The following is a 26,732-nucleotide window of genomic DNA, read 5'->3' on the forward strand; positions in this document are numbered from 1 at the left end:
TGGGCCCCAGCTGTTTTCAGACAACTCCCATCATCCCCAGCCACAATGGCCAATTGCTGGGGATTATGGGAGTTGTAGGCCAACATCTGCCGGAGGGCCAAAGTTGAGCAGGCCTGATCTAAACTCTTGTCAAGTAACACGAAAAATGCAGCTTTCCTGTTTTTTCTCAACTTCACTTGCAGACTCACAACCTGTGTCCCACTAAGAGTCAGCGATTCTCCATGCAGAGGACAAAAAACACAGCACAGCCAGATAATTACTGGAAAAACTTAAATACCATTTTTAATTTGACATATTTTACAAAGTGCATAAATTTCCAACAGCCATTTGTGATCTGACCAGCCAAGACCGGCCTCTTCTTATGTCCACCACTACTACGGAGGTTCTCATCCAGAACTTGGTCATCCCAAATGGCACTGCTCAGAACTAGGGCTGCAGGTCTGGTGGGTGAGGCGAGGTGGCGAATGCAGCTGGGGATGAGGAGTGCTGTGGCCAAGAGCATCCAAGAACCCGTTACAGGAAATGCTGACTGTGGGACAGGGGGGAGGCACGGCTGCTTTGCCAGGCACCCCATGACACGGCGAGTCAGCCCTGCACTTGGCGTGTCAACCTGGAGTGTGCCTCCCGACTGCCAGCTGGGCACCCTGCCTCCTGGGCCTCTTTGGCGAGAAGGGACTGCCTGCCTGGGTGGGACGTGCACAGGACAAAGGTTGGTCCCAACTGCCATAATGGGCTCTCAAGTGGGCGTGTCCTGAAGGCCATTAGAGGTGGGTGTGATAGGGGGATCACTGTGGCTGGGGATCATGGGAGTTGTAGTCCACACAGACCTGGAGATTTTGAAGTTGTGCAGCCCTAACGAAGGTAGACAATGCATTAGATTAGAGTGGTCCAAACGTGCAGATGGAAACAGCTTTTCACGTGTCTGGCAGAGGCTCACCTGGGGAGAAACTATGCAGCAGGGCTGCTGTGGGGCATGCAGGGCTAATGCCAGAGTGCTAACAGCAGGAGAACAGGAATTACTTGGGGCGGCCGAGCCAGTCTCTCTCTCTCTCCTCCGGGGCGGGCGGGCGGGCGAGACTCTCTCTCCTGGGGCCAGAGCTGCTGGTATTTTGTCTGACTGGTGAGCCAAGAGCCAGAACAACAAAAATGGAAAATGTCACTCAAATAGCAGAGGCTGTCCAAGGAACAAGACGACTTACCAGACCGGTGCAGCTCGTCAGTTTGCCATTATAAGAGAGCCTGGTCCATATTGATGCCCTTTGTCTGGTAAATCTCTTTCAGCAGTAGCAGCGCTGTGTCCTCCGATTCCCTAGAGTGATAAATACAGAATTCATTCTAAGGCTATTAGAAAAAGCATGCCTGAAACTCCGCCCAAGGGACAAGCAGCTTTCTGCTGGGGTGGCGCTTGGCCCAAGTACCCTCATGCGGTGCCGGCACACACTTGGCATCTGTGCATGCACAGGCACCACCTGCAGGGTGAGCAACACCATGCTCACCACACAAATGGTGCCTGCACATGTGGATGCCATGTGCCACGCTGGAGCCGCGTGGGGGTACTTGGGCCGAGCACCGCCCCGGCAGGAAGCTGCAGGGGAGAGCAAGTAAGGACCGACTCCCCTCTTTCTTAGATCCCCCAGGCTGCACCCAAAAGGTGCTCGGACCACGTTTCAAACCGCTCTTCAGGCACATTCCTAGAAGCCGCTGCCAGTCTGTGTGGACAGTACTGAGCCAGATTGACCAATGGTCCCAGGAACAAAGGAAGCTGCCTTCTATGGAGTCAGATCGCTGGTCCATCTAGCTCAATATCATCAACCCAGACTGGCAGCGGCTTCTCCAAGGTTGCAGGCAGGAGTCTCTCCCAGCCCTATCTGGAGATGCCACCAGGGAGGGGACCTGGAACCTTCTGACTCTAACATGAGAAGCTGCCTTGTACCAGGTCCAAACTGAGGGGCATAGCAAGGTTGGAATGGGCCCAGAGACAAGATTTTAAAATGCCCCCCCCCCAAGTCCAGGGCCTCCACACACCCCAGGCCCCCAAGGATTTAAGTCTGATATTCCAAAATAAGTATGCTGCCTGGAAATACATTTCACTGAATACGCACACGCACACGTCACAATATATAGTGATATACATTGAGTACTATACATTTGTATTACTTTTAATGCCTAGAACACACTAGAAAGATGAATGATTAAAATGGGCCCCTCGCTGCAGATTAGCAAAGGAGACTTTCAACCATGCAGGGTGAGCCTATGTTTGTTTTCTCAGAATTCTGAACCAATTCAGTCAAGTTCGATTCCAGGAGATTTTTCACAGGAGGCTTTTATAGCCCTTTAACACACATCTCCTCTGGAATAGAGGTGCTGCATTCACATTGTGGCCAGATGTACCCTGCAGTCCCTGCAAGTTATTGGGGAGCAGTTCACACACAAGAAAAATAAAATAAAAGCACCACACATGCTTCACAGTTCTCACTCAGACCTTCTGGGTTGCAAAACAACTTGAACATGTGCATTTATAAATGAATGAATGAATGAATAAAATAAATATAATACTGTTTCTTCCAGAAGTTTTTGTAATTTTGTGCCATGAAACAAGCCACTTATAGGACTTTTTAGACAGTTTTTTTAAAGCCAGCAATTTTTCAAAGCTGTTTAAAAATAAATATTCAGAGACTTCTCAGTCCCACCCCCCATATCAAAGCCCTATGGCAAGCAGATCCCTATATATCTGGGGGGGGGGGAGGTAACCACAAAAAGGAGTTCACACTCTACCTGGCAAATGCGGGGCTGGGCTGGGCAGGGCAGCAAGGGGTCTTCTGCTGCAGAGACCAGTGGTGGCCACTCTGGCTGCCTCCTCCTTCCTGGCTGGCTTGGGCCCTACTCGAGTTCAGGCTTCACAGAGGCCTACACGGAGGCCTCCCTGGAAGCCCTGTCCACCCGCCGATCAGCTGAGAGGCGGGAGAAAAGGAGCTCTTGGCAGCTGGGCTGCTGCCTCCATTGCCGGCCAGCAGAACAAGCAGGAGAGACGGCGAACAGGGCAAGTGGCTGAGGGGCTATGGGGCTGGGCAGGGGGCAATGGGGAGTCACATGACGTGGCTCTGGGGGGCCCCTCCAGGCAGTGGGGCCCCCAGACAACCGTCTCCCCTTGCCCGAACTTACCATCACCCAGATCAGTGCCCCTCCTCACATCCTTCAGCCCTGTTCCTGTTTTTCAGCATCCATAATGCTTCTCTGCACCTCCAGCTTTCCAGCAACGCTTCTCCAATGCGCCAATTTCCCCGAGCCAGTTCAGACCTAACGTTTTGCATCCATGGGATGGCTGGCAGTGTTCCCTCTATGGCGTGCGTGCAATCACACATTTCTTTTGCCTGCTCAGTTCATTTGAGATCCCACTCAGGAAGGCCCCATTCTGAATGCATCTGCGCACACACTGCTTTGATACTGCCGCCCAGACCAAAACTCATTCCGCACACCGATGAAAAGAATTGGAGAGCACACGGATGGCTACAGGAAATCACTGATCGGGGGGGGGGTGCAAGTGAGTGAGTGTAAGACGACAGGCATTATGTCTGAAAGGATGTTAAGAGGCTGAGGATGGATGTAAATGGACCATTTTGGGAAAACTGAACAGAGACCTCAGGGACGAAGAGTGTGACCTGGGAACTGGATACCCTCATTCCTCCTCCCTCTCTCTCTCTCTCTTTCAGGCAGTCACTTCCCATCTGCCACTTCGATTAAGGCAGGACCCATGCTGCCCCCAACACTTCGAGGCCAAAGGCCCTGCTTGGGTGTGTCACCTGCATCCTCAATGGGAGAAGCACCTCAGTCGAGGCCTCGACAAGACTGAGTGCTCAACCACCGACAGCCAGCTGAAAGTGTTACACACCCCCAACTATGAAGAGAGGAGAGTTGGTCTTGTCTCCCTAGATAAGCAGGGTCTGCCTTGCTTGCATTTGAATGGGAGACCACATGAGCACTGTCAGATATTGCCCTGAGGGGATGGGGCCGCTCTGGGAAGAGCCGAAGGTTCCTCCCTGGCAGCATCTCCAAGATGGGGCTGAGAGAGATTCCTGCCTCCAACCTTGGAGAGGCCGCTGCCAGTCTGTGTAGACAATGCTGAGCGAGAGGGGCCAATGGTCTGACTCAGTATACAGCAGCTTTCTATGTTCCTAAAAGCCAGCATGTAGATTTTTAAGCTGGAACTGGGGCTTTCTGGATTAAGTGATAGCCCAAAAGGAGCAGAGGGCTGTGTGTGCATGTGTTCGTTACAAAGGAAGCTGCCAGAGCGAGCAGCTTGCCTTGATGAGTAGCCTCATTGCACTCAAGTGGAACAGAGGAAGCAGGCCTGCCTTGTACCGAGTCGGACCATCAGTTCATCTAGTTCAGTATTGTCTACACTGACTGGCAACAGCTCTCCAAGGTGTCAGGAAGGACTCGGAGTCTCTCCCAGCCCCACCAGGAGACGCCCGGGATTCAACCGGGAACCTTCTGCATCATGCAAATGCTTTCCCACTGAGCTATGGCCCCATCCCCTAACCTTACAAGCAGACAGTGATCCATCCAAATCAAAGCCAGGGCAGACTCTGCTTTGCAAAGGGGACAATTCATGCTCACTTCCTGAAGACCAGCTGCCCCTGATATTCCATCACCAGACAGAAATGATGAGGGCTTTTTGGAGCATGCTTAAACCCAATGGTTGATGTTGGGGGGCGGGGAAGAAGGAAGACAGTCTCCAGTCTACCTAAATGCATCCTCTTCCTGCCCTTGTGATGTGGAAGCAGCATGGGCTCAAATTCCACATCCGAAACAATCAAGGGTTCAATCCTGTAGGCTACTGGGTCAAACTGCAAAAGGAAGAGAGGGTGTGCATCACATGACTGCCGATATTTATTTGATTTCTATACCACCCCTCCAAAAATGGCTGAGATTTATGACATCTCGTATCCATCTTTTGATCTCCAAGGTGGTTTAGAAACATGCTAAAAACCAATACAGGTTGACTATCCCTAATCCGGACATCCAAAATGCTCCAAAATCCAGAAACCAACAGGGGGTGCGCCCGCAGCACCGACAAAACATTATTTTCACATGAAATCAGAATTTCATCTCCACCTAAAATGCCATGTTTGAGTCCAACATGACCAGCAACATTATTGCATTGAAAATTCTTGTAATTAGCTTTCATTACATTTACAGCTACCTATAGTTATTGTAAATTCAATGCTTCTTTGTTTTTATACTTTAAAATAAAACCTAGAAAAATAAAATGCAGTGTGCAGTAACCTTTTGTGTTTAGACTTGGATCTCATGCCCAAGATATCTCATTACAGTATGCAAATATTCCCAAATCTGGAAAAGTCTGAAATCCAGAACACTTCTGGGCCCAAGCAGTTCGGATAAGGGAATATTCAACCTGTATATAAAACTATTCACACAAGTGTTTAAAATATACAAGCAAGAGCAGCAGTACGCAGAAGAAACCCACTCAATCCCAATTTCGAATACATTTGATAAAAAAAATCTAGGAGCAGCATCATAGCAACTTTCTCTGAAGGGTTTTTACAAACAGCCTTTTCTTTCAACAGTTCAGCCTTCCTCGAGCGGGTACTGCAGAGTTGTGGCGCCACAACTCTAAAGGCATGATCTTGCAGGCTCACCAGCACCACCTCCAACAGCAGGAGAAGGCAGAGCAAGACCTCAAAGTGATGTGAAGACCCGGCTCGACTTGGGTCCGCTTTTAGCCAATCAAACAGACTCAAGGGAATCAATCAGAGGCGTTTATTGCTTCGCGATAGCAAGGTACCCAATGCAGCTCACGCTCCACATTGAATACCCCGAGGCACAGCTCGAAATACACTTTTATACATGCTACAAAATGAACGCTGAGAAGCTCCAGGCTTCAATATACATCTCAACCAATGACCTAATCCTTTCTAATACGCATGCGTGACTTGACCATTGCTCATCAGGTGATTTCCCTAATATGGTTTAGGTCCGCTTTTCCCTCAACATCAACTTTCTCTTGGGAACTCAGCATTGCATCCGCTACTTCGTTCACATTTCAATAGTTACTATGCCAGCTAGAGAGATCGGAATAGTGGTGGCTATTGTTAAGGCAATGTTGCAGAGTTTGTGTCCTTGGGCTTTGCTGAGGTTACTCTAAGTTAGAACGTTTTAGCTTTCTACGCAAAAAGGAGTTTCTTTGGTTTACTAAGCAAAATGGAGTAGCTTTGGTTTACTAAAACACATCAATTCCCCCCTGAAACAATTGGATCATCCTGAATCTTCAGGATGCTTCAGGATGCCCTCATCAATGCTTGTAAGGGTACGGATGTGTATTTAGGTCCCAAACTGTGATGGGGTCTAAAAGCTTTCATAAACCATTGAAATAAAGTTGGAATGCATTGCAAGCAGCAACATGTGATTATCAATAAAAGAAAAATACATACGATAATTATGATTATCTTCTGTGCCCACAATCCCCAATTGGGTAACCAAGAAGTGAGCCATGCCCATATATCCATAGGGTTTTCCTTTCCCATGTTATGCCATATTTGAAGTTGATCTTTAAGATTTTGAACATGAGCAGTGATGGATCCAGTCTCATTGACATAAAAACAGCAAACTTCACCTAGGACTGCGCTAGCTCCTCCTTCTTGAGCTGTGAGAATATCTAAAGCTCTACGATTCTGCATGACTACTTCTCCTAATGAATTTATCTCTGTGCCCATATCAGTTAAGGCTAACAGAGTCTGGTTAAATGAGAGTTCGATTTGTCTGGAAATATTAATTATAGCTTTTTCTAGTTGATTAATTCCGAACCTAGGTAGTATGGTTCTTGTCCATTGATGGCACTTTGTGTTTTGTGTAGCTAAAGGATTTGGAACATAATTGATTTTGGCTTCACTTCGTGTTCTGTGTAACAAGCTTCCAAGATTAAGAACTTGTGATGCATTAAGTGAAGGTTTCACATAAATGGTAGGTGCTGAATGGGCTGGTGCACATCTGCCTGTCCATCCTGGGGGTAATGCATGATAGGCTCTGTTCCCACAGACCCAATAAAGGCCTGCTGGTAAGGCAACAATTAAGTTGTTTCCTGAACGAGGTAGATTGACATAATGGCTACACAAATCCACAATGTCTTTACCTGCATTGCTAAACAAATGCTTCCATGTTTTTGACACTTTCTCTGGATAAGCACATGCAATAGTCACCCAGATGTCAAACCAAGGCGTGTGCGTGTTAAAACTAGAGCCTTCACAAACATGATCAGTTTGGTTTGCCTGTTGACAAAGGCCAAGACCTTTTGTAAGATATATGGAAGAATTATAAAGGTTCAGGGCTTTTGAAACAGTGATCCACTCTGAGTCTGTGAAGTTAAGAAAAAGAAATTCTCTAAGAGAAGTAGGTATTCCTAAATCAAAAGGAATATGAAAACACTCTAGCTCGTTCTCTCTGTGTTGAGAGAACCATGTTCTGTCCGTGCTGTTAAAGGACACTATATGTGTACAGCTGTGGTAGGGATTCACTCCCAAAAACTTCCCTGTACCATTTCTATTTTCAATGCAGATAGGATGCAAGCTGTGGCTTGAAAGCTTAATATCCGGGATACCAAGGGCATTTCTGTTGAGAGTTTCCCTTTTAGTGTATCCATAGCTATTATAACTAATGCTTCTTCCCTGGAAGTGAATTGTTTCTCTGTGTTTTCCCCAAGACCAATATGTAGTGTAATTTGAAAAATACTGGGGCTGTTCTGTGGTTTGTGGATAAGTAATCCACCAGCTAAGTGTGACTGGAATGGCCACTACATTTAAAATATCCCCTTCTGTGCTTGCCATGTGACTGCATAATAGCCAGCAGTCATTTAAGTTGGCAATGTCAGCTAAAGTCTGTAAAAGTGGAGCGTGTGGGTGTTGAATTGACCATGTACACAAGAAATAACATGATAAACACCAAAAGAGATACATCCTCCCTTTGTACAGGAAAAATTAAAAGAAGGGGGGGGATATTGTTCTTTGCAGGAAAAATGTTTGAGAAAATTAAAAGTGTCCTTCATCCATTGCTTCCCACACTGCCAGAGTATCTTCAAGGGAAAGAGGCTCTGGTGGGGGTTTTGGTGGTGGCTGTTTGCATAAAGTGAGTCTCAGGTCTCCACGCTTGGTCACTGTCCAGTTGTTGTTGTTGTTGTCTTCTGGTTCCTTCGCTGGGGTAGGCGAATATCTCACTCGGGTGTGATGGGTCCAAGTCTTTGATCCAGAGAGACGAACTGCAGTTTGGGTCACTAGGAGCACTGTAAACGGGCCCATCCACCGTGGCTCGAGGTTAGGCTTCTGCCATTTCTCAAGGTACACCTGATCGCCTGGCTGGAAAGGGTGTTGTGGTCCCTCTAGTGGCGGCCGTTGCGTTGCCTGTAAATGAGAAGAAAGAGAAGACAAGGCAGCCGCAATGCCAACTACATGTTGTTTCAGCAATTCTTCTCCCCTGACATGTAAGTCAGATACATCAGCAGATAGAGGATTTAGAGAACACACTCTCCCATACAGAGCTTCAAATGGTGAGAGCCCACTACGCCCCCGCGGTGTGATGCGCATTCAAAAAAGGGACAGAGGCAAGGCGTCTGGCCATTTTAGCTATAGTTCTTGACATATCTTCCTCAGGTGCGTCTTCAAGATTCGATTTGAGGCCTCTACTCTCCTGGAAGAAGTGGGCCGCCAAGGTGTATGTAGGTGGTAACGAATTCCCAAGGCTGTGGCTACCTCTTGCATGACTGTAGAGGTGAAGTGTGGCCCTTGGTCCAAATCAAAATGTCTAGGCAGTGAAAATCTAGGTATAATGTCTTGTAGAAGCCTCTTGGTGACTTCCTTTGTCTTGTTTGTCTTACAAGCAAATCCTTCTGACCACCCAGTGAAATTGTCAATAAACAATAGCAAGTGTTTATACATTCCAGCTCTAGGCAGATTAGTGAAGTCTAATTGCCAAGAGTCACCTGGGGCTGTTCCTGTCCTGAGCAGACCGTGTGGTCTTGCTCTCCTTGGTGGAGCTGGATTGTTCTTAATACAAACCACACATGCATTGACAGTGGTGGTTACCATTGCTCTCAATTGAGGGTGGTAAAAATATGTGACTAAAAGCTCATATAGTCTGTCCCTTTCCAAGTGTGTCGTAAGATGGGCTTGCTTAACTAAGGCCATGGTGGTGCCATATGAAAAAAACTGTTGGCCTGAAGTATGGACAGCTCCATTCTCAGTCTGAGTCCATTCAGGGTTTTGCAAAAGGTCATTTAAAGTAGACACGTCCTCTCCTGTCATTGGGAAAGGGTGGTCCTGAGGCTGAAGCAAAGGGAAAGCTGGAATAAGTGGTAACATAGATACTGTGGGTGGGGGTGGCAGCAGAGCTGCTGTTTTGGCTGCGTGATCTGCTCTGCCATTGTCTTGGGCAATCTCAGTGTCCTTTCTCTGATGCCCTGGGCAATGCATAACTGCAACTTTGCTTGGCAAAAGTATAGCATCTAGAAGTTCCAAAATCTGGCCACCATGCTTTATTGGTGACCCATCAGCGGTAATGAACCCTCTCTCCCGCCAGATGGCGGCGTGGGCATGTACCACCGAGAAGGAATATTTTGAATCAGTGAAGATATTGACCTTCTGGGCCTGGGCTAACTGCAAAGCTCTAGTCAAGGCGATCAGTTCTGCCAACTGAGCTGAGGTCCCAGAGGGTAATGAGTTAGCTTCCACTGTAGCATGTATGATAACAATGGCATAACCATCCCTCCTGACCCCATTGTCCATAAAACTGCTCCCATCTGTATAAAATGTGAGATCTGCATCTGTTAGTGGAATATCAGTCAGGTCTGGTCTGGCTGAGCAATGATAGCCCAGAAATTGCTGACAATCATGCAAGGGAGGGTCTGGCTCTGACATGTTTTGTGGTAAAAGGGTTGCTGGATTTAATGCAGTGCAGTGATGAATGGAAAGTTCTGGAGATTCGATAAAAATGGCTTGGTACTTAGCCATGCGTGCAGGTGTCAGCCATTGGTTTGCTCTGTTCTCCAGCAATGTAAGAACTGAGTGTGGAACATACAGTTTAGTCTTGGAACCTAGAGTGAATTTCAGAGCTTCTTCCAAAATGACAGCCGCTGCGGCCAGGGCCCTCAAGCAAGGAGGCCAACCTTGGGCCACGCCATCTAGTTTGGAAGAAAAATATGCAATTGGGCGATGATCTTTGCCCAGGGTTTGTGTAAGTATCCCAGATGCTGTTCCCTGACTCTCAGAAGCAAATAAGTAGAAAACTTTGTTGTCGTTGGGCAGTCCAAGTGCTGGCGCACTTGCAAGAGCTGCCTTTATCTCCATGAAAGCAGATTGGCAGTCTGCTGTCCATGTAAAGCTGTCATTTTCTCCTCCAGAAAGTGCATCATACAGAGGTTGGGCTAAAGCTGAAAACCCATGAATCCATTGGCGGCAAAAATTAGCCATTCCAATGAATGAACGCAACTGACGGCGATTGGAGGGTGGGGCTATTCTGCAAATGGCCTCTTTTCGCTCTGGCAAAAGAGACTTCTGTCCTTGGCTGAGTAAAAGCCCCATATATTTAACTTGGGGTAAGGCCACCTGCGCTTTAGATTTTGATGGATGAAAGCCTGCATCCGCTAGATGGAGCAAAAGTGAAGTGGTAAGGATCAAATTGAGCTCCTTTGAGGTTGTGGCTAGGAACAAATCGTCTAGAAACTGCAGCAACACAAAATCCTTGCCTTCCTCGCCTTCTGGGGGTGTCCACCTGCCCAATTCCTCCCTCAACGCATCGCTGAACAAATGGGGCGCGGAATTTAACCCTTGTGGCAGACGAGACCATTGGAGCCCGACTTTTACATGCGTTTTCGGGTCGTGCCGCTCTAGTGCAAATATTGGTTGTGATTCTGGCGCTAAAGATATGCAAAAAAAAGCATCCTTCAAGTCCAGAACAGTAAAAGTAGTCATTTGTGGTGGCACAGCTGTCATTATAGTGTGTGGATTTGGCAAAAATGTGTGTAGAGGTTCCACACAGGCATTTACTGCTCTTAGGTCTTGTACCAGGCGCCATCTACCGTCTGGTTTTGGAATGGTAATGATCGGGGAATTCCATGCGCTTTGGCTGGGAACTAAGATTCCATTGGCTATGAAGGCATCAACAATTGGTTTTAATCCCTCTGCGCCTCCCTTCCTTAAGGGATACTGTGGTATTGCAACAGGCTGGGTGTTTGGTTTCAATCGAATTGTCACTGGTTGGGCATATTTTGCTTTGCCTGGCACTCCCTCCTTGGCCCACACTGTCTCTGGTACTTGTAAATCAATTAATGGTGCAAGCATGGGTGGGAAAAGACCCATCACTCTAGCTTGAACTGCCCAGGTTTCTGAATCAGGAATTTCCATGGTGATTTGGTCTGGGGCGAAGGATAAGGTAGCCCGCATGGCACACAATAAATCTCTGCCCAATAGATTCACAGGGCACTGAGGCATGTGCAGGAAGGAATGTTGTCCTTGTGACCCTGCGCATTCAAAGGGTATGGCTTCCAAAAAGTGATGTTTTGCTGAAGCACCCGTGGCTCCTTCCACAAAGGTGGAACGGCTGCTTGGGGTAGCCCCTTTTGGAGTAATTAAGACTGAATGAGTGGCGTCGGAATCTACTAACATTGAAACAGTCTGAGCATTTGCTCCAGAGCCCACTCTGCAGGCCACCAGGGGTTCTGTGGGTGAAAGTGTTCGGCAAGTCGCCAATACAGCTGTTTCCCCCGGCCTGTCCTATCTGGAGTTCCTTTGTTGATAGGGACTCTGGGGACTAGACTGGTAGGGCTGCTGTTGGGATTGGAACTGCTGGCCCCCCTACTGCTGGGGTTGAAATTGTTGTGGTTGAAACTGTTGTTGCGGCTGAAATTATTGGAACTGCTGCTGTGACTGGAAATGCTGCTGTGGCTGGACAGCCAAGGCTGTCTGCCAATAGGGCATTTGCTGCATTTGCTGTGGAAATGGCTGCGGTCCTTGAAACCGGGTCGGACAGTTCCGGACCCAATGGTTTGGATTTCCGCAATGGTAACAATATGGAGATCCCTGTCGAGGGGATGTTCTTCCCGGCCCCTGCTGGGCACCCCTTCCTCGACCAGCATATAAGATATGTGGTTTACTTCCTCCAACTTTCTTCTCCTTCTCCTTCTCCTTTTCTTTCTCCTTCTCCCTTTCTTTTTCTTTCTCCTTCTCCCTTTCCTTCTCCTTCTCTTTTTCTTTCTCCTTCTCCCTTTCCTTCTCCTTCTCTTTTTCTGACTCTGGGTCTGGGTTCTCTCTCTGTGTATAGACACGGTAGGCTGCCTCCACTAAAGAGTCGAGAGCCATGGTCAAAGGTGCATCTAACTTATTCATTCTCTTTCTAATGTCCTGTGCACTCTGAGCCAAAAATGCTGCTCTCAAAATATGTTCTGCTTCTGGAGATTTAAGGTCCAGGGACGTGAATTGGTGAAGGCATTTTTCAAGCCTTTCCAGAAAGTCTCCTGGTGATTCATTTGGACCCTGAAAGGTCTGATGAAGTCTGTTCAGATTTGTATGTCTAGGCACACAAGTGTTGAGAGCGTTCAGAAAGAGCTGGCGAAAAGTGTCCAAAGCGGCACGCCCAGCTTCAGTATTTGGATCCCAGTTAGGATCCTGCAAGGGATATAGTTCTGCTGCTGCAACAACTGGTGTCTGACGGGCCCCCATGTTAGTGGCTAACTGGGTAGCTTTCTGCAAAAGGAGGCGTCGTTCCTCTGCTGCAAGCAAAGAGCCAGCCATTTGCTGGATATCTGCCCATATAGGTTTGTGAGTAGCAAACACAGACTCAAAGAGACTAGAGCAGGCTACTGGGTCTTCTCTAAGTGATTTAGTTTGCAGCTTCCAATTCATTAAATCTGCAGATGAAAAGGGAACATGGACTAATGTTCGGTTTCCTGTGGCAGTTAAAGTTTCCCTCAATGGGGCTAAAACTGGGACTCTGCTGCTGCTTTTACTCCTAGTATGCCAGGCAACGGGGCTGATTTGGGGGTTTGTAAGGGAAACGGTACCGCTGTTAGTGGGCACAATAGCTAAATCCAAGGCTTCCAAATCTTTCTTTATACGTTGCAATGGTGTTGTTCCCAAATCAACCAAACCTATGCCCGCCCCCGTTCCCAAAGGCGTCAAAGGTGTAGGAAGTGGCCCCAATGTATCTCCCCCCTCTAAGTCAACCAAACCTATGCCCCCCCCCTTCCTGGAGAGGGTGCTCTCTGTACATCTGGTACATTGGGAACTGGATGCAGCTGAGGCTGGGGAATAGGTTGAGGTTGTGGTGGGGGTGGGGGTGGGTAAATAGGTTGAACACAATCATCTTCTGGGCATTCATAGGGCTTGGGATAGGGTGGAGGAGGGGGAGGTGCGGAAGGGGTGAGGGGAGTGGAAGGGCAAGACTGTAAGGGAAATAGTCCAGAAGAATTCCCTGCAGGCATTAGCCCACAGTCCATGGCCAACAGAGGTCTGCACCATAATTCCATGAATGGCTGAACATAACAGTGTTCTTCATACTTTCCATTTTTTGAACAATATACCAACAATTCTAAAATTAAAGCTTGATCAACACTTCCTGTACGTGGCCAGTAGGTGGTGCCATCGCCAAGCCGATAGGTTGGCCACACTTCTATACAGAGACCTTTCAACATATATTTTTTAAGAGCATTGCTCTCCCCTGTGAGGATCTTCCAATGCTTCAACACACATTCCAAGGGTGTGCAAGAAATCCTTTCAGATTTCGCGTGCTTGCTATTTCTGCTCCCCATGGTCCACCCCCTAGCTTGCTTGTGCTTGGGTCGTTTATTTTTGACTCAGCCTCCTCTCCTTCAGACTCTTTGGCTGAAATTGCCCCCCCCCCTCTCGGGATTTTGGCTTAAATTGCCCCTGCTTGGGTAATTTTGCTTTCTCCCCTCTTCTCGGGATGAAAGAATGCCCCTCCCTGGGCTTCCCCCCCCCTTTTGTTCCCCTACTTGGGCTTGGGGTACTCACCAAAGACGTCTCTGGATTTCTTGCCTCTCCCTCAGGCTCTTGCCTCGATTCCCAGATGTAGCGTGTAGTAACGACTGACGCGTCCCAGGGCCACGAGAAACCTCCTCAGACAAAGGCTGTGGTGCGCGCTGGTCCTCGTTGTCCCACGACGGGCCAAATCGTCCACCCAAGTTACATCCGAGTCACGGCACCAAATTGATGTGAAGACCCGGCTCGACTTGGGTCCGCTTTTAGCCAATCAAACAGACTCAAGGGAACCAATCAGAGGCTTTATTGCTTCGCGACAGCAAGGTATCCAATGCAGCTCACGCTTTACATTGAATACAATGAGTTACAGCTAGAGATGTTCCTTTTATACAAACAACAACATGAATGCAAAAAGGCTCTTGACCCTAATGCACATAGCAACTGTGACCTAACCCCTTTCAAGCACGCATGCGTGACTGGACTATCGTCCATCAGGTGATTTCCCTAATATGGTTAGATCCTCTCTTTCTTCAGCGTTAGCATTTCAAGCGTTTCTCATGGGAACCTAGCTTGGTTAGCATTGCAATTGCTACTATGCGAGCTAGAGAGATAAGAGTAGTGATGGCTATTGTTCAAGCAATGTTGCAGAGTCTGTGTCCTTGGCCTTGCTGAGGTTTCTCTGAGTTAGAGCTTTTTAGCTTTCAAAAGAGAGTTTCTTTGGTTTACTAACAAAATGGAGTAGCTTTGGTTTACTAAAACACATCAATTTCAAAATCCCCAGAATGATTGCAATAATAGTTCCTTTTCCACAGTAAAGCTTCGAACATTGGAGCAAGATTCCTCCCCCTGTTAATATGCCCTCACCTCGCCTTCTGTGTGCTACCATACTTAATCCTTATTACCACACATTTTAAAGTAAAAAGGAGGAAATGAGACTCACCCACAGAATATTGTGATTTGGGATTCAATGAAAGGCGTGCCTCCTTATCGTTTTAAAAACAAGTTTCTCTGCTTGCATGGTTTTGTTTCTTGGGCAACCAGAAGCCAATAACCCAGGGGGAGAGGGCAAGCTACATACATGCACAATAAAATCCACCGATAAAGGCAAGGAGCAGGACAGGATCTTACCCTTCGCTTTTCCTTTACTGATGTGCACAGTTTCTATGGCGACCGACAGTCCTCCACCCGCTCCATGCGGGGAAAGCTCCCATCCCACCGATTGGATCTATTAGCATGACAAGCACAATTCTGATCAAATCAGAAGCAGCTTGTAGAAACAGCCCGAGAAGAAGGGGGAACGAGCACAATCTATAGAAGTATTAAAAAGCTAGAGTAGCACTCAGGCAGTACCTCTAGCAGCATGGAAAAGACTCACTGGTGACGATTCTCCGTGAGTGCCAAAGACTTATTTAAAATCAACATGTTTGGACGGAATAAGACTTGAGTTAGAAAGAGAAGGAACTAGTTTCTTTGCTTCTGCTTTTTGTTTGGGAGTGAAGTGAACGCTTAGTAGTGCTCAATCACATGCAGCTACGGCAAAACCGAAGACTTCTTCATTGATTTCCGACCCGTGAAGCTTTTAAAACCGTATAATTCTGAACAAACAAGTATCCTGATTACGCTAGTATTTTTACATATCCCTGAGACTATTGCTAACTATTTGCCTGGGAATGGGAGAGGAGGGAGAGTCGCGCCTTAAAACTTCTGTCTGCCACAGAGAAGCACCAGTAAAGATGGTACGGTGGTTGGAAGCCGCCCATACGAAGCAAATGGGGAGGGCTAAAAGCTTGGAGGGAGGCAGTACTTTAAGATGATTGAGCAGTCTTGTAACGTTAGCAGCAGTCAGCCAGGGCCTGCTGCACTGCCCTTGGCGGCGGCGCTGCCTGGCTCAGTCAGAGAGACTCTCTCGCGGCGAGAGAGGAGAGACCAGAGAGAGACGAGCCGGGCAGAGAGAGGCAAGCGGGCAGGGTGTTGGCAGTTGGCGAGCTCTCGCCACCGCCGCCGCCGGGGATACGGGGGCCGGGGGCTAGCTACACTAGCGCGGGGGCTAGCTAGCTACACTAGCGCAGGGGCAACTCACCTGGCCAGCCTGAGTCTGCCCGGCGTTCGGACGGCCGCGCCCAGGCCATGCAGCAGCAGGCGCGGCGCGCGGGACTCCGAATGGGAGACGGGGGGAGAGACAGACACTTGCGGTGTACAGACACAGACAACAAGCAAAATGCACCTGCCCCTGCCGCCCAAGTTAACAACACTAGTGTCTACACCAGCAGTTAATTTTTCAAATAAATAAATATTTTATTTCATCATCACACACACACCTTATCCTCTGGTTTGATGAGGCAGGCGGCCTCCCTCCTTTTGAATCCTTCCTCTGAGTCCATCCGTCCTTTCCTTGTGCCGCGGCCCGCACAGCCCCCAGGCCCAGCCAGCAACACAAACGCTTCCGTGCGTCCCTCCCAAACTCTGCAGTCCATGTGCAGGTGGCGAGAGGAGGACACGCATGCGCGACTGGCGGTGGGGCGGGGAGTGAGCGGAGGCGGAGCGAGGCAAGCAAGCCCGCCCAGGTCAGGAGGAGAGGTCCGTCTCCGTCTCGTCGTGAGTCAGTCAGTGTGATAATGATGATGATGAATGATTGAGTGGCAGCAAACTTTAGGTGCCCGTGTGTAGTGGCGGGCGGCGCTGAAGCCGAGCGGGCGGAGGCGCCAGGACTGCTCGGGGAGGAGCGGCTTGACTGCTGCCGCTGTGCGCAATCAGCGCTGCGCCTGCGCGATGTAACCCCCCCCCCAATAAAATAAAAATTTTGGAAAACAAAGGCGATCGGCAGGGGCACTTTGGCGCCCCCCACGTGACCTCCCAAACTGGCGCCTGGGGCACGTGCCCCCCCTGCCCCCCTATTACTACGCCCATGCTGAATCATTAACCAGCAAGCCTGTAAACTGTACTCAATGCCATGTGGTGTGGAGGGCTGATCCCGCAGTTCAAGGATCTGTTGATATCTAGAGCCCCTTTCCATATATGATTTTATTTTTTGATTTTTTTGCTAGGGTTCTTGCTCAATAGGCCATCAAAGAATTGTGGCTTGCACCATGGTGCTCCCCCTAGTGGCGGCTTTGCACAAAAACGCTTAGAGAAAAATAGTCCAAAAAACCCTTGTCACATCTTCCCCACTGCAACCCCATTGGCCCAAAATGAGGGAGAAGGAGGAGGCGTCAGTGACTGCAATTCAGGTGGAATATGGACATCCCCTGCCAGGAAAACCCACTGCAGTGGTAGGCAATTTGAACAGCCACAACCCTATCCTGATGCATTAAAACACTCATCAAGAAACTCTGTACTTGTGGTTTCAAGCCGCTGCCTCACACTGTTGCACTTTTCAACACTTTAACCAGCGCAAATCTCTTACTCCAGAAAAGGCCCAGGACTGGAATGCCAGTAACTAAAGCCCCATTCAAAAGTGGGCCTGGACCAAGGAATGGATTAACCCAAAACACCACACTGCCCGCCTCAAAATAGCATGTCGGCCTTCCCTTCTCCCCACCCAATACCTTTTGCTAACAGCTCTGTACGTTTGGAGGGGTGGCGTAGCTGAGCAGAAGCCACATGTTGGCAATGCGACTCCCTCGTCCGGACGTCCTGTGCCAATGAGAACCTGTGTACCCCTCTGGGATGCCTGAGGTCCTTGCGGGAGCTGAGAAACTTTGGACTGCTGAGAACTCTTCTCCCCAACCCTTACTTGGAAGTTATTTTTCACACACGGGGCTTTTGAAGCCCTTTCACTTGCATCTCCTCCAGAACGGGGAGACGTGAAGCTCGCGCGCAACGTGTGTGTGCACAAAAGGGTCCGGCAAGCCTTTTGCACTTAAGCGGGAGAAGGGGCAGCAGGGAGGTATCCTGCCGCCCCAATTACTACAAAGAATACGCGCGCTGGAGGAGGGAAAGCGGAGGGAGGGGTAAGTAAAACTTCCCCCGCCCTTAAAGGAACCCCCCCCCAGTGCCAGACCGCAGCTCTGTGGTTCCGTGCACACCCCTACTATCAATGTATTTTACCCTAATTCTTTACTGTCATGTTGACTATTAAATAAACTGTATTTATTCTAAAGAAATAAATTGCCAAAATTGTCTCCTTCTAAAACAAAATGAACAAATATGTATGGACTTTTCTTTACAGCTTTCTCTGGCAGGGATCTACTGGTAGGGATCCACTGGTAGGTTCCGGAATGGTTTGTAAGAGATTGGGAAAAGAGTTTCTTGAGAAAAGAATTACTTCATAAGAGCAACAGAAGGTTTCCTCCCTAAATTGGGTCCAGGAGCCTAGCAGACATTGAGGGAACAAGTTCATCAAGTCCATACAGGACTAAAATGTGCAAATTAAGAACACAAAACTCCTATGCCAGCCTATATACCTACTAAAAACGCTGACATGGCTGTATCTAAAAAGCATTAGGGGATGCTAACCCATAATAAGTGCAGTTCCCAAAGGCACTTACAGCAATCAGTGGTGTAAGGGCATGGTCTTAAATGCAGGGAGAGTCGCTTCTGGCCACCATGCAAATGCAGCACTGGCCAGCCACCTCCCGAATGAGGCCGCCCGTGACGTCAGACACAGCGGAGGGAGTGTTGCGGCTGCTAGGCGCAGCCCCTGAGGGGAGGCGGCCCGGGTTCTTTGAACACGGTTGCCCCAAAGTGGCTACGCCCCTGCTGGTGTCAACATTTTCTAGTAGAGTTGAGGTTCCAGTTTGAGTGTTTTTAGGATTCTTTGAAGATTTCAATGAGGCCACATCATAACTCACAAGTTGGGATCAAAGCAGGATGAAACCTGAGTTTCCCCATTCCATCCGACGAAAGGTCAAATATGCCATTGAGTCGGTGTCGACTCCTGGTGACCACAGAGCCCTGTGGTTGTCTTTGGTAGAAGACAGGAGAGGTTGACCATGGTCATCTCCTGTGCAGTATGAAATGGTGCCCTTCAGCATCTTCCTATATCGCTGCTGCTTGATAGAGGTGTCCCTCATCGTCTGGGAAACATACCAGCGGGGATTTGAACCGGCAACCTCTGGCTTGCTAGTCATGTCATTTCCCCGCTGTGCCATTAGGTGGCTTAGGATCCACCCCACTACAGGCACTAAAATATAAGGCCAGTGATATACTTGGAGATTTGGAGAATTAAACCCCCTTTCCATGAAAATTCTCATTTGCATACCCATTTTAAATGCAAAACAGGTAGAAATATGGCATGATCTCTCACAATATATAGGATACATTCATATTCTAAGCAATACTCAAGGAAACTTAAAAACCATCTATCCACATCATTTTTCTTTTGAAACAGAAACTTTGAAAATCTTCAGTAAATCTTTTGAGATGCTTTCCTAGACATCGCTGCACCCAGATAAGCCAAGAATCCTGGGCACCATATCTGAGATCTGAAGCCCTATGGCTTATCTTATCTTATCTTATCTTATCTTATCTTACCTTATTTATTTATTTATTTATTTATTTTTACATGTTATATCCCACTCTTCCTCCAAGGAGCCCAGACTACATACTTAGGTTTCTCCTCACAACAACCCTGTGAAGTAGGTTAGGCTGAGAGAGAGAGTTACTGGCCCAAAGTCACCCAGGTAATTTCATGGCTGAATGGGGATTTGAACTCGGGTCTCCCCAGACCTAGTCCAGCACTCTAGCCACTACACCACTCTGGCTCCCTAATGATCTGCAACATCATTCAACGTCATTCAAGCCTAAAGAACAGCTGGTCTTGTGGTAGCAAGCATGACGTGTCCCCCTAGCTAAGCAATGTCTGCCCTGGTTGCATATGAAAGGGAGACTAGAAGTGTGAGCTCTGGAAGATATTCCCCTTAGGGATGGGGTCACTCTGGGAAGAGCAGAAGGTTCCAAGTTCCCTCCCTGGCAGCATCTCCAAGAGAGGGCTGAGAGAGAGATTCCTGCCTGCTACCTTGGAGGAGCTGCTGCCAGTCTGTGGAGACAATCCTGAGCTAGATAGACCCATGGTCTGACTCAGTATATGGCAGCCTCCTATGTTCCTAAGGCATCAACTTATCCCAATTCGTTGATTAGCCAGAGAGAAAGCGTGCATGTCAGGGGTAATGCTTGGCTAGGATGCTTTCCCATTACAAACTTCATCTTCCTCCTCCTCTTCTTCTACTTGGCGTGGAGACAGTGTATGGAGGAGCCATCCGTCCAGTGGGGCTGCCTGAGACGTGGGGGAGAGGAAAGTGCCATCCTGAGGATCTGCCAAGGAGGACAGCGAAGGAGGGTCTGAAAGGCAGGCAAAGCAGGAACCTCTCTGAAGCTCAGCCCTGCATGGGACCCTGAGCACTGGGTGCTGGCACAGAAAGGGTGTGAGAGGAAAATGTACTAAATAATCAGACTTTGCAGTTATGCAGTACTTCTCCGGGTGTCCAAGCATTGCACACAGATGATCTTGCAGTAATCCTGATCACAGCCCCGAATGTTGCTCTGACTCCCATGTTGTGGCCGGGGCTGAGGCTGAGGGAGAGGTTTCCTGAAGGCCCTCAAGTGAGCCCAGAGCAGGGGTAAGGTTTGAACCCAGGAATTTCTGATTCAAAGCCTCAGAGCCTTCCATTCAACAGGGGTTTGCTCTCAGTATGCAAGTGGCAACTGGGAGACCAGAAGGCCTCGCATGCGGAGCTTCCATTCGAATGCCAATGGGAGGTCCCATCCCCAGCTTGCTTTCAAAATACTTCCTCTTGAAGTTGAAGAAGAATGAGGGTTGATGTCTGCAGGCATCCTGAGAAGATGGGTGCTCTACCAGGATGGGTGGCCAGAGTTTCCCGTCCCTCCAGCTCTGGCCTGCGTGGCGCCCAGTGGTCTGCTCCTCCTCTTCCTCCCCCTGCCATGACATCATCCTTCATCATCACCTCCTGCTTCCGACATTCTTCTGGCCCCAACCAACAACCCCCAAGGATACCATAGCAACAGCAGTGAACAATCCATTCCTTAACAGAAGTTGGGTCGTGTTTGGTCCAACAGCCTGTCGTGTTTGTTTGGTTGGAGACAATCTTCACTGGGAGAACAGGAGGCGGTTAGGGTTAACCCTAACTCTAACCCTTTTTGGCTCTCAGTTTTAGTCCGGTGCCCTCTTCATCATGGCAGGTAGGAAAATGACCTTTGTTCAGGCTTGTCTAGGGACAACTGCCTAGCCGGGGGGTGGGGGTGGCTGGAGTGCTTATTGATACCGAGGAGAACTTCAGTGGGCAATCAAGTTCATTATTTTTCCAAGGGCAAAAGACCTCCAACATGATGCCGGATATATTACAACTGTTTGAGAAATAGGTGAAAACTAGTCGGTGAGGCCTGTCATTGGCTGGGCAAAGTCATTTTGTGTTAGTCTGTGCACTGCTGGGAATGTTTCAGAAATTTAATGCTTTCTTAACGTGCTTGCAAAAAGGAAGTGAAAGGAACAGTTTGAAATGTGTAGGATTTTGACCTCAAAGGTGGTGAATTTGAATCCTAGTAAATTTGAAACTGAGAAAGGGCATGCTGCCATTTTGGGCATGCTGCCATTTTGGAAGGACTGAGTGTTCACATCTGTTGAGAACAGCAGCTAAACCCTGCTGGTTATATTCAGAATTTCTTCTAAAAATATACCTCCCACCCCCGCCCGCCAAGTGTAAACCATTCCCCGAGCAGATTCTGGTGTGAGAAGTCGAACATTCAGCTAATTTCAGAAGCAGGATTGTTCATAAAAACGTAATAATTTTAAGTTTTAAGAATCATTTCATTTCATCAGAGCCCCTGGTGGTGCAGTGGTAAAACTGCCGCCCTGTAACCAGAAGGTTACAAGTTCAATCCTGACCAGGGGCTCAAGGTTGACTCAGCCTTCCATCCTTCCGAGGTCGGTAAAATGAGTACCCAGAATGTTGGGGGCAATATGCTAAAAATCATTGTAAACCGCTTAGAGAGCTCAGGCTATAGAGCGGTATATAAATGTAAGTGTTATTGCTATGCTATCAATAAAAACCGGATGAAAACTAATCATCAACGCAAAAGCAGCAGAACATAAACCAAGTAATGCGACTTGAAGAGTGATATGAAAAGAATCATTACTAATTATGATAAATATGTAATATTCAAAATAATGAGGGAATAGGCTACATACAATTGACCTTGAATGGGATGAGTAATCATCAGATAAGTCAAAACCACCAAATAAAAAGCCTGCCACTGGTTAAGCTACTCATGAGGGTATAAGTGGACTATAATTAAGTAACAGTGAAGCGTATCACATGCACAAAACCAAGCCAAGGTGCAAAACCACTGCAAGCCAAAGAGGATTTAAAACATGAGTTCAAGAGAAGAAGAATCACTCCCCATGTTAAATGGAGTGGCGAAGCCTCAAGTGAAAGGGGTCAACCATCAGGCCCTAAACATGTGCCCGTAAGACACAGGTGGACAGGCTGACAAAAAGCCAGGAGAGCAGAGAGACAGACGAGGTCTCCTGATATTCCACATGGGTCCAAAAGCAAAGGCCAGACTTACCCACTGGAGCATAGGAAGCTGCTTTATACTGAGTCACACCATTGGTCCATCTAGCTCAGACTTGTCTACACTGATCGGCAGTGACTTCTCCCTCAACCCTCCTTTCTGGAGAGGCCAGGGAGGAACCCTGAGACCTTCTGCATGCAAGCATGCAGCTGCTCTTCTCAGACCAGCCCCATCCCCTATGGGGGAATATCTGACAGTGCTCACACATGTCACCGCCCTTTCAAATGCAAAGCAGGGCAAGCCCTGCTTAGCAAAGGGGACAATTCATGGTTGCTACCACGACCAGTAATCCACCTCCAGATGAGCCAACCAATATCATTAGAACAACAAGAGACATTTAACCAGCGGAGCATTCAAGTTTCTACATTTGACGTTACGCAAGTGTTCACCAGCTCTCTCTCGTTTAAGTTCTCAAGGTTTCTCCTTGCCAGTGCAAAGGACAGGGATACTTGATGACATAAATTACTGATTCAGAATTGCATATGGTGAAATGGAACAAAGTCTAAGCCTTCTGATGGGGTTGGTGAGCTCCTTGAGTTTGGAGGGTCTAGCGACAATTCCCACAGGGAAAGTGTCCCTGGGGAGGACCAGAAGCCAAAATGGAAAGGGACTGGTGTTTCACCAGAAGAGAGATCTCACCTTTGCCAAGCCAGTTGGAATGAATGCCCATCATTCTAGTGAGATGGGAGGCAAGATTAAGCTTGGCTTGGCCCCCATGGTGTAGGGCTGTGCAGAACCGCTTCTATTCGAACTGGCCTGGCCCCCCCAAGTGGGGTGACAATTGGTGATCCAGCTGGTTCTGCACACCCCTACACCCTGGGCGCCAATCTAAGCCTCATATTGCCTTGGAATCGAACCGAGCCCAGTTCGAGTTGAAGTGGTTTGTCCCGAATCAGTGGCGCGAAGGGCCAGGCAGCCACCATCCTCTGCACTCTGTGCACAGTTTTTCTCAGATGCTCCTTGGTTTTCTGCCACTGCCTTCCAGTTGGCTAGCCATCTTCTGCATCCTGGTTGGCTTGTGGTCCCTCCAACCAGAGTGTTGCCAGGGCAACTTTGCCCCCACGGCTGGTGGGGAGGGACAAGGGAGGGGGAGGAAAAAGGAGGGTTGTTTCCAAGTGCATTTCCCTCTGCCTCTGGCTCCTGGAAGAAGAGAGGGCCTTCCTTGCGGCATGGGTGCGGCTTCCTGCTTGTCTTGCTGCCTTGCTCTCTTGCTGCTGCTGGTCTAGACAAGCCCGGGAGCCCTTCCCTGCCGGCCGAGTAAGGGTGTGCAGGACTGCTTCCCCCACAAAAGAGGAGGCCGGTCCGGGTTCGAACCGAGTTGAGCCCGGCTTGGATTGAACCAGTTCGAAGGTTCTGAGCTGGCGGCAGCCATTTTGTGGGGCGTGTTTACAAAAATCCTGCCCTTGCTGTTGGTTTTCTGCCACTGTCTTCTGCTTGGCTGGCGGTCGCCTTTCTCCTGGTTGGCGTGTTGCCATTCGAAGCAGAGTGTGGTCCCATTGCTGGTGGGGGAGGGACGAGGGAGGGGGAGCACAAAGGAGGGAGTTTCAGAAGGTCTTCCAAGCCAGGCCGCGCCTGCCTGCCTTTGCTCATCCTCTGGCTTCCGAGGGAGAGCTCTGGCTGTGCTGCTGGCTTGGTTGCTTTGCCTGTTGCTTTTGCGGAGGACCCTGCTCTCTGCCCTGCTGCAACCCCTGCCCCCTCGACCCCTGCTGCTTCTGCCGACCCCTCTGGATTGCCTTGCTGTGGGCCTTTTTCTGTGGGTTACTCCAATCTCATGGGACCACCTTGCTGTCCCTGCTCTTCTTCATTACCTCCGGTGGATTACCTTGCTGTGCCTGCCTTGTAAAAATAAATTACCCTCATGGGATTACCTTGCTGTGCCAGCCTTTTTGCGTTTCTCCCCTCGTGGGATTGCCTTCCTTGCTGTGGATTGCCTCCTTGCGTCAGATTCGCTGGGGAGAGGTTCCCCGTGTTCTCCCTCTCCCTGGTGGTGGCCCCTCGGAGTGAAGGAGATCATGAAGAAAACAGGGAGGGGTGGACCTGGCGGGGCCCTCAAGAGCGAGGGGCCCGGGTTCTTTGAGCCCATCCGCTCAGTTATAGCTACACCCCTGGGTGATTCTTCCCCTCCCCCCATTTTGGGATATTTGGCTGGTTAGTTTGGTAGTTTGGTTCTTTGGGGTTTATTGCTTGGGAAGCTCTGTGCGTTTGTTTTTGTAGGGCTTTAAGTGGGTGAATTGGTTGTTAAAGGGCCTTCGGTGTAGTTTCAGCTTCAGTCTTGGTTGGTTTGTTGTGCTTTTGGTCTTTTAGTTGGTTTCTTATTGGGTCTTTTTAGTGGGTATAGTTATGGTTTCTTTTCAATAGGGCCACGTTTGTGGGAAGGAATGTCCTGGAGGATGCAGGGCAGGGCTAGGAGTAGGGCTGCGGGCAGGGGGGGGGGTGATGCTGGTTTGCGGTGTGGGCAGTGAGAGGGGCCTACTCCCCAAGTCGTCAGTGTCCCCCTAGAGGCTGTGGGGCACAGGCTCACATTGGGAGTGACGCCTGCTCCCACAGCACGGCCCTCTATGGCGGCTGAGGTGGAAGCAGCACACTCCTACCAGGGAGGTCGTGAACCAGAAACCGGCACTTCAAAATGGCCTTGATGATCCCCGTGGTGATCTAATGGAATGGAAGGCTGCGTAGGAGGCTAACAGAAGCAGAGAGTAGTGCAAGCAGCTAGATGAAGTGTCAGGATGCAAAGTTTGGTCTCTGCAGCTGGTCAGGAAACACGATATTCAGAATTGCTTCTAAGCTACACAAAAACAATTCTTTAAAAGTCCCCCAAGTAGAGCCCGGTGTAAAAAGCCGTTTACTTTATTCAGCTCTTTTAGCGACACAGTTGTCCATGCCAAAATTGGTATCTGCCAATAATTTGGAACTATGATATTCAGAATTGGTTCTGAATTTCTTTTCCCCCACTGAGCAGATTCTGGTGTAAAAAGTAGTGCATTCATCTACTGGGCTTTCAGTGGCAAGATTGTGTAAGCCAGGGGCGTAACTACCATTAGGCAGGGGGAGGCAGTCGTCTGGGGGCCCCACTGCCTTGAGGGGCCCCCCAGAGACACCTCACATGACTCCCCATTGCCCCCTGCCCAGCCCCAAGACCCTTCAGCCCTTGCGCTCTTTGCCCTCCTCTCTCCTGCTGGTCCTCCTGGTCGGCAATCCCAGCAGCAGGCCAGCTGCTTCTCTCCCGGGCGCCTCTCAGCTGACCGGCGGGTGTGCGATGGGGCTTCCAGGGAGGCCTCCGTGTAGGCCTCCGTGAAGCCTGGATTCGAGTAGGCTGGCAAGCCCCAGGAAGAAGGCTGGCAGTCAGAGCGGCCACTACAGCTCCCTGCAGCAGACCCTCTTCTGCCCAGGCCAGACAGCTCAGCCTTGGCCAGGTAGAATGTGAATTCCTTTTTGTGGTTACACCCCCCCACCCCCTATATAGGGATCTGCTTGCCATAGGGCTTTGATGGGTGGGGGGGAGACTGAGAAGTCTCTGAATATTTAATTTTAAACTGATTGGAAAATTTGCTGGCTTAAAAAAAACCCTCTAAAAAGTCCTGTAAGTGGCTGGTTTCATGGCAGGAAATTACAAAAACTTCTGGAACAAATTTATTTATGTATTAATTAATTCATTCATTCATTCATAAATACACTTATGTTCAAGTTGTTTTGCAACCCAGGTCTGAGTGAGAACTGAGACATGAGTGAGAACTGTCCACGCATGTGTTGTGCTTTTATATTTTCCCCCCTTAGGGTCAATCTGGCCAACATGTGAATGCAGCACCTCCATTCCAGAGGAGAGGTGTGTTAAAGGGCTTTAAAAGCCTCTTGTGAAAAACCTCCTGCAATCAAACTTGACTGAATTGGTTCAGAATTCTGAGAAAACAAACATAGGCTCGCCCTGCATGGTTGAAAGTCTCCTTTGCTAATCTGCAGCAAGGGGCCCATTTTAATAATTAGTGTTTCTAGTGTCTTCTCATTTGCTCAGTTTTGTACATCTGTTTTTTGTATGTTTTGAATGAGGACAGAAATGTGAGAATAAAAGTCCCCTGCTAACTGGGCAAAGAGGCACCTTTTCTCTTTGTAAACCGCCCTGAGCCATTTTTGGAAGGGCGGTATAGAAATCGAATTATTATTATTATTATTAAAAAATTTCTCGGCGGGTGGGGGGGGGCCATTTAA

At 48.8% G+C, this 26,732-nt stretch overlaps 1 protein-coding gene and 1 long non-coding RNA gene across 4 annotated transcripts; both read right to left on the reverse strand.

The window, feature by feature from the left end:
• Positions 1-256: 256 nt before the first annotated feature.
• On the reverse strand, positions 257-25,002 carry LOC128333611 (uncharacterized). Of its 2 annotated transcripts, none has more exons than XR_008310994.1 (3): positions 24,398-25,002; positions 938-1,309; positions 257-852 (listed from the first exon to the last, which is right to left on the reverse strand). It is a non-coding gene; the product is annotated as an uncharacterized LOC128333611 (long non-coding RNA). The 2 variants fall into 2 exon arrangements; XR_008310995.1 differs by lacking the exon at positions 24,398-25,002 and adding an exon at positions 2,776-2,879.
• Positions 5,827-16,749, reverse strand: LOC128333607 (endogenous retroviral envelope protein HEMO-like). Of its 2 annotated transcripts, none has more exons than XM_053269233.1 (4): positions 16,319-16,749; positions 15,129-15,225; positions 14,034-14,260; positions 5,827-8,411 (listed from the first exon to the last, which is right to left on the reverse strand). In XM_053269233.1, the coding sequence occupies exon 4, from the start codon at positions 7,968-7,970 to the stop codon at positions 6,300-6,302; it is 1,671 nt and encodes a 556-aa protein (XP_053125208.1). In that variant the 5' UTR covers positions 7,971-8,411; positions 14,034-14,260; positions 15,129-15,225; positions 16,319-16,749; the 3' UTR covers positions 5,827-6,299. The 2 variants fall into 2 exon arrangements, with proteins under 2 accessions (XP_053125208.1, XP_053125209.1); XM_053269234.1 differs by having other exon boundaries at positions 14,941-15,225.
• Positions 25,003-26,732: the final 1,730 nt, after the last annotated feature.

The sequence above is a fragment of the Hemicordylus capensis genome, chromosome 8 (genome assembly GCF_027244095.1).
Source record: "Hemicordylus capensis ecotype Gifberg chromosome 8, rHemCap1.1.pri, whole genome shotgun sequence".
NCBI classification, from domain to species: domain Eukaryota; kingdom Metazoa; phylum Chordata; class Lepidosauria; order Squamata; family Cordylidae; genus Hemicordylus; species Hemicordylus capensis.

Coding starts and splice junctions, on each gene's coding strand:
- LOC128333607 (XM_053269233.1), bottom strand. CDS start 7,970: ATGTATCTCTTTTGGTGTTTATCATGTTATTTCTTGTGTACATGGTCA.